General features: G+C 47.7%; 1 protein-coding gene across 1 annotated transcript; it reads left to right on the top strand.

Annotated features, from left to right (window-relative positions):
• Nucleotides 1–574: 574 nt before the first annotated feature.
• Nucleotides 575–4,226, top strand: LOC143299561 (2-hydroxyacylsphingosine 1-beta-galactosyltransferase-like). Its single transcript, XM_076612847.1, has 2 exons — nucleotides 575–704; nucleotides 2,181–4,226. Exons 1-2 carry the CDS (start codon nucleotides 575–577, stop codon nucleotides 3,725–3,727), a joined length of 1,677 nt encoding a protein of 558 aa, XP_076468962.1. The 3' UTR covers nucleotides 3,728–4,226.
• Nucleotides 4,227–6,659: the final 2,433 nt, after the last annotated feature.

The raw sequence follows: 6,659 nt of genomic DNA on the forward strand, positions 1-6,659 counted from the left end.
AGAATGAGTCAGACACCATCAGTCCTGGTGCTGACCATCCTCATGCCTGAATGGTCATGGTACTAACCATCCTCACAGCTGACAGACCATGGTACTGACCATTGTCACAGCTGACAGACCATGGTACTGACCATTGTCACAGCTGACAGGTCATTGTACTGACCATTGTCACAGCTGACAGGTCATTGTACTGACCATTGTCACAGCTGACTGGTCACAGCTGACAGGTCTTGGTACTAACCATTGTCACAGCTGACTGGTCACAGCTGACAGGTCATGGTACTGACCATTGTCACAACTGACTAGTGGTGTGTAACTCCTGGTAATCCCTCTCCCGCCGTCCTTGTATTGTATTGTATTGTATTGTATTGTATAACGTCTTGTCACAACAAATCAGTATATGAGACTTAAACCCGTAGGCACTCGCTTCCTAGTCGGGCTTATTATCACTGGACCGGTTTGCGTGAAATGTGGAAGGTCCATGGAATTAGCGGAGACATAGGTGTACAAGCCAGCATAGAACGGCCTCCCCCCTCTCCTTGCTACACGTCTGGGTGTGGAGAAGTGTTACTCTATGACAGTCCACACCTACGCCTTTCCCTTTCTTTCGCCACGTTGCAGAGGAGTTACGTTTCAGCACAAGCTATCAGAGCTCGACATCCCCATTCTGTGCTTCCGTGAAGTTGTCATGGAGAGGATGGCGGGTCAGTAAAGGCTAGCCCAGTATCATCCCCACCCCTCTTATTTTCCAGTAAATTGAATGAGCCCATAGAAAAGGAGGAAGAAGGGGGATGGAGGGGGTGAGGGGGGGTAATTTCCAATTTTGGAGGAGTGGCGATCGACCATGACAAGCTAATAGTGATCCCGGTAATCATTCAAAGCAAGCTCAGAATGACCCCGGAGGTAAAATTGAGGGGCGTGCCAGGTAGTTTGATGCTCTTCCACCGGGATCAGCAAAGTTCCGGAAGACAGCTTTGCAGAAAACCCTCTGTCACCTGACCAAATTTCAGTCCGTTAAACTTCCGTTTTTTTGCTCATTGGTTTGTGGGCTTTGAATTACAAGGTGGTGTAAACAAGGTGATTCAGAAAGGTGATGTAGACAAGTAGACAGGGTGATGTAGACAGGGTGATTCAGAAAGGTGGTGTAGACAGGTGGACAGGGTGATGTAGACAGGGTGATTTAGAAAGGTGGTGTAGACAGGGTGGTGTAGACAAGGTGGTGTAGACAGGTGGTGTAGACAAGGTGGTGTAGACAGGGTGATTCAGAAAGGTGGTGTAGACAAGTGGACAGGGTGATGTAGACAGGGTGATTTAGAAAGGTGGTGTAGACAGGGTGGTGTTGACAAGGTGGTGTAGACAGGTGGTGTAGACAAGGTGGTGTAGACAGGGTGATGTAGACAGGGTGGTGTAGACAAGGTGGTGTAGACAGGGTGGTGTAGACAAGTGGACAGTATGATGTAGACAGGGTGGTGTAGACAGGTGGTGTAGACAGGTGGTGTAGAAAGGGTGATGTAGACAGGGTGGTGTAGACAAGGTGGTGAGGACAGGGTGATATAGACAGGGTGGTGTAGACAGGGTGACGTAGACAAGGTTGTGTAGACAGGGTGATGTAGACAAGGTGGTATAGACAGGGTGGTGTAGCATGGTGGTATATACAAGGTGGTGTAGACAGGGTGATATAGACAGGGTGGTGTAGACAGGGTGATGTAGACAAGGTTGTGTAGACAGAGTGATGTAGACAAGGTGGTATAGACAGGGTGGTGTAGCATGGTGGTATATGCAAGGTGGTGTAGACAGGGTATGTAGACAGGGTGATGTAGCAGGGTGGTGTAGACTTATCATATAGTGTTTCAATACTGTACATGTAAGGATTACACATACAGATATCGCATTAAACATAAATGTTTTGCTCGTTTCTGTTGTAATTTTTTTTCTAGAGGCTGAATGGTCGTGTCGGTACCAGAAAAAAGAACAAAACTGTGTTGCTGATGTTGCTGTTGTGTCACAATATCCAGTATAAACCATTTGACGAAATATCAAACAGATTGCTTACTTTGACACGTCATAGGGAGGTACGCATCATGGTCAAAGTTTGTCTCTGAAAAAGAGTGTGTTGTTGTTGTTGTTGTTGTTGTTTCCTAACTTCTGACATAAACGTGCATTACACCTTTTTGTTTCAGAGTCTTCAGCATCAGTCAGCGCCACCAGGATGCGTGCGGTATGTGTGTTGGTGGCGCTGTGTGCGTGCAGTGTGTGGAAGGGGTCGGAGGGCAAGAGAGTGCTGATGCTGCCCATGCCCTTCACCAGCCACACCAAGTACCACACCAACGTTGCACGTGCCCTGTCCGCACTGGGTCACGAGGTGTGGGTGACCATGCCGGACTACCTGCTGGCCAGGAAGGTTCTGGACACCAGCAGCCTGACGGTGGTGGAGTACCAGACTGACGACCACATCGAGGAGCGGATCATGGAAGGCTTCAGGGACAACTACTTCCGGGGCCAGAGGGACGACTGGTTCATCTTCATCAACTTCCTCAAGGCCCATGCTGACAACGTGCTGACCAACCAAAGCTTCTTTCAGGAGATCAAGGCTCTCCGGCCAGAGTTCGTCATCATCGATAACATTCCCAACCTGAGAGTGATGTCCATCATTCCCTACCGACTGGGAATTCCTTTTGCTTTCCTGGGCACGGCCTATGACCCCATAGCCCAGAGGGTCCCCTTCTCCCTGGCGGACAGTCCCGTTCCTATATTCCCCTTCACCCATCACATGACGCTGGCCCAGAAACTACAGAGCGCAGCCGTTCATATCATGACTGCTCTGTACGATATGACCACCCACCCTCACGCTGTGTCCCGCTACGCCCCTGAGATGCCCTACATTCCCTTAGACATGCTGGTGGCCAAAGCTGACCTCTGGCTGGTGGAGGTTGATCACGTGCTGGACTACCCCCGGCCCTCCCTGCCCAACGTGAAGCTGATCGGGGGCACGGCCACAGGGCCTGCCAAGCCTCTGTCTCCTCCCTTCAGCTCCTTCATGGACACCGCCACACAGGGCGTGGTCATCGTCTCTTTCGGCAGCTACATCCTTGACCTTCCCAAACCCATCAGTGACAAGGTCTTCAAGGTCCTGATGGAGCTGCCCTTCAAAGCTGTGTTCAGGTCCAACCTGACGTCCCCAGACCCGGGCAAGATTCTCACGGCAGCTTGGATCCCGCAGAACGACCTGCTGGGTCACAGCAACACCAAGGTGTTCGTCAGCCACAGCGGCAAGAATGGTCAGTACGAGGCTCTCTTCCACGCCGTGCCTGTCTTGGCCACGCCCATCTTTGCTGACCAAGTCTACAACGCAGAGCGCGCCCGGACCAAGGGCTTTGGAGAGACAGTGGACATCAGAACGGTCAGTGCTGAGGAGTTCAGAGAAGCCATCGTCCAAGTAGCTACCACTAAGAGTTACAAAGACTCCATCAGTAAGGCTTCTGAAATTTTCCAGATAGAGTTCGGTGTACCCATGGAGAGGGCAGCTTTCTGGCTGGATCACGTGATGAAGTATGGTGGAGCGTACATGCACTCTGCCGGACAGGAGATGCCTTTCTATCAGTTCCTGGGACTTGATGTATTGTTTTGCTATTTTGCTGTTTTCTTGGTCATACTTCTTGTTCCTAGCGTGTCTTTATACTTGTGTTACACATGTATGTTTTGCAGACGGAAACAAAAAATTGAGTGAGATGTGTTCTCATCGATAGTTTACTTTCAAGGATAACAAAATTTTAGTAAATCGGAGTTCCAGAAGCGTTCATGTTTCAAAAAGATTATCAAACCAGTAATTTCGTGAAATCTCTGAAAGTTTTGGTTCTTTCATGGTTCTCCAATGATATCAGAGATTTAATGAAATCACTTAATTCTTAGTGTTTTCATGAAAATTAATGTCATTATTTTGCGAAGTTGAACCCCACATGCAGAGGCAAATTTCATATCTATCACTAGGAAAAATATATCAGTGATTATATTCCATTTAATAAGCCAAACAAACATCAAGGCAGTGTTACAGTAATTGTGTAAAACTTACAAACAGCATGCATTCAAGTTTCACCAAAGCGAAATGGCACAAAGCATGCATTGGAGTTCAGTGATGGTGGTGATTGTCTCAATTTGTAGAGTGTTGTGTTACTGATGCATTTTAGTTTGTTATACATGGGTACGCTCCCATAGCTTGACATTATAAGATGGCTGTTTCCATATATGTATATATATATATATATATATATATAGAGAGAGAGAGAGAGAGAGAGAGTATATACAATAAGAATATTTAAGTATTGTTTTTATAATACTCGGTCATTGTCTTTTTTGACAGTTCCTACTCGGTCAGTTTTATCGGTAATTATTGTTTCACATTGTACTTTCCATGTCATCTAAAGTCATTTTAAACCTTCGTTTTTATAGACCACTGTATCCCATTTGCGCAATTTAAATGCACGATGCTATTATAATCAGAGTAGTAGTAGTAGTAGTAGTTATTCATCTGTCCCATTCATGAGTGAACAAGGAATTTCAGGCCCCCTTTTTTTGGCAACCCATGAATAAATTCTCCATTGAAAGACAGGTTGGTTTGTTGTTTGTACGTGTCAGTGGAACACCAAGGGCGATTCATTTTAATTCTGCCGACTTGCGTATGTTTTCTTTTGGCATTCCTAGAACATTCACGTATTTACTATGATTTAGCTGACTTTGAATTGGAGAAAAACAACTGGGATGATGGTTTAGACTCCGTTAACTTTCCATACGGTAGCTACATGGTGAGTGAGGGAGAGGTGGAGAGAGATGAACCACTGGTGATGAGTGAGGGACAAGTGGAGAGAGATGAACCACTGGTGATGAGTGAGGGAGAGGTGGAGATAGATGAACCACTGGTGATGAGTGAGGGAGAGGTGGAGAGAGATGAACCACTGGTGATGAGTGAGGGAGAGGTGGAGAGAGATGAACCACTGATGATGAGTGAGGGAGATAGATGAACCACTGGTGATGAGTGAGGGAGAAGTGGAGATAGATGAACCACTGGTGATGAGTGAGGGATAAGTGGAGATAGATAAACCACTGGTGATGAGTGAGGGAGATACATGAACCACTGGTGATGAGTGAGGGAGATAGAGTGAGGGAGAGAGATGAACCACTGGTGATGAGTGAGGGAGATAGAGTGAGGGAGAGAGATGAACCACTGGTGATGAGTGAGGGAGATAGAGTGAGGGAGATAGATGAACCACTGGTGATGAGTGAGGGATAAGTGGAGATAGATGAACCACTGGTGATGAGTGAGGGAGATAGATGAACCACTGGTGATGAGTGAGGGAGACGTGGAGATAGATGAACCACTGGTGATGAGGGAGACGTGGAGAGAGATGAACCACTGGTGATGAGTGAGGGATAAGTGGAGATAGATAAACCACTGGTGATGAGTGAGGGAGAGGTGGAGATAGATGAACCACTGGTGATGAGTGATGGAGAAGTGGAGAGAGATGAACCACTGGTGATGAGTGAGGGAGATAGAGTGAGGGAGATAGATGAACCACTGGTGATGAGTGAGGGAGATAGAGTGAGGGAGAGAGATGAACCACTGGTGATGAGTGAGGGAGATAGAGTGAGGGAGATAGATGAACCACTGGTGATGAGTGAGGGATAAGTGGAGATAGATGAACCACTGGTGATGAGTGAGGGAGATAGATGAACCACTGGTGATGAGTGAGGGAGATAGATGAACCACTGGTGATGAGTGAGGGAGACGTGGAGATAGATGAACCACTGGTGATGAGGGAGAAGTGGAGAGAGATGAACCACTGGTGATGAGTGAGGGAGATAGAGTGAGGGAGATAGATGAACCACTGGTGATGAGGGAGAAGTGGAGAGAGATGAACCACTGGTGATGAGTGAGGGAGATAGATGAACCACTGGTGATGAGTGAGGGAGAGGTGGAGAGAGATGAACCACTGGTGATGAGTGAGGGAGACAGATGAACCACTGGTGATGAGTGAGGGAGAGGTGGAGAGAGATGAACCACTGGTGATGAGTGAGGGAGAGGTGGAGATAGATGAACCACTGGTGATGAGTGAGGGAGATAGATGAACCACTGGTGATGAGTGAGGGACAAGTGGAGAGAGATGAACCACTGGTGATGAGTGAGGGAGAGGTGGAGAGAGATGAACCACTGGTGATGAGTGAGGGAGAGGTGGAGAGAGATGAACCACTGGTGATGAGTGAGGGAGATAGATGAACCACTGGTGATGAGTGAGGGAGAGGTGGAGATAGATGAACCACTGGTGATGAGTGAGGGAGAGGTGGAGAGAGATGAACCACTGGTGATGAGTGAGGGAGACAGATGAACCACTGGTGATGAGTGAGGGAGAGGTGGAGAGAGATGAACCACTGGTGATGAGTGAGGGAGATAGAGTGAGGGAGAGAGATGAACCACTGGTGATGAGTGAGGGAGATAGAGTGAGGGAGAGAGATGAACCACTGGTGATGAGTGAGGGAGATAGAGTGAGGGAGATAGATGAACTACTGGTGATGAGTGAGGGAGAAGTGGAGAGAGATGAACCACTGGTGACAGAGATGCCAGAAGAGAGCTATAAAAGAGAGGCGGGAATGAACGAATAAATGAATGT

The sequence above is a fragment of the Babylonia areolata genome, chromosome 25 (genome assembly GCF_041734735.1).
Source record: "Babylonia areolata isolate BAREFJ2019XMU chromosome 25, ASM4173473v1, whole genome shotgun sequence".
In the NCBI taxonomy this organism is placed as follows: Eukaryota; Metazoa; Mollusca; class Gastropoda; order Neogastropoda; family Buccinidae; genus Babylonia; species Babylonia areolata.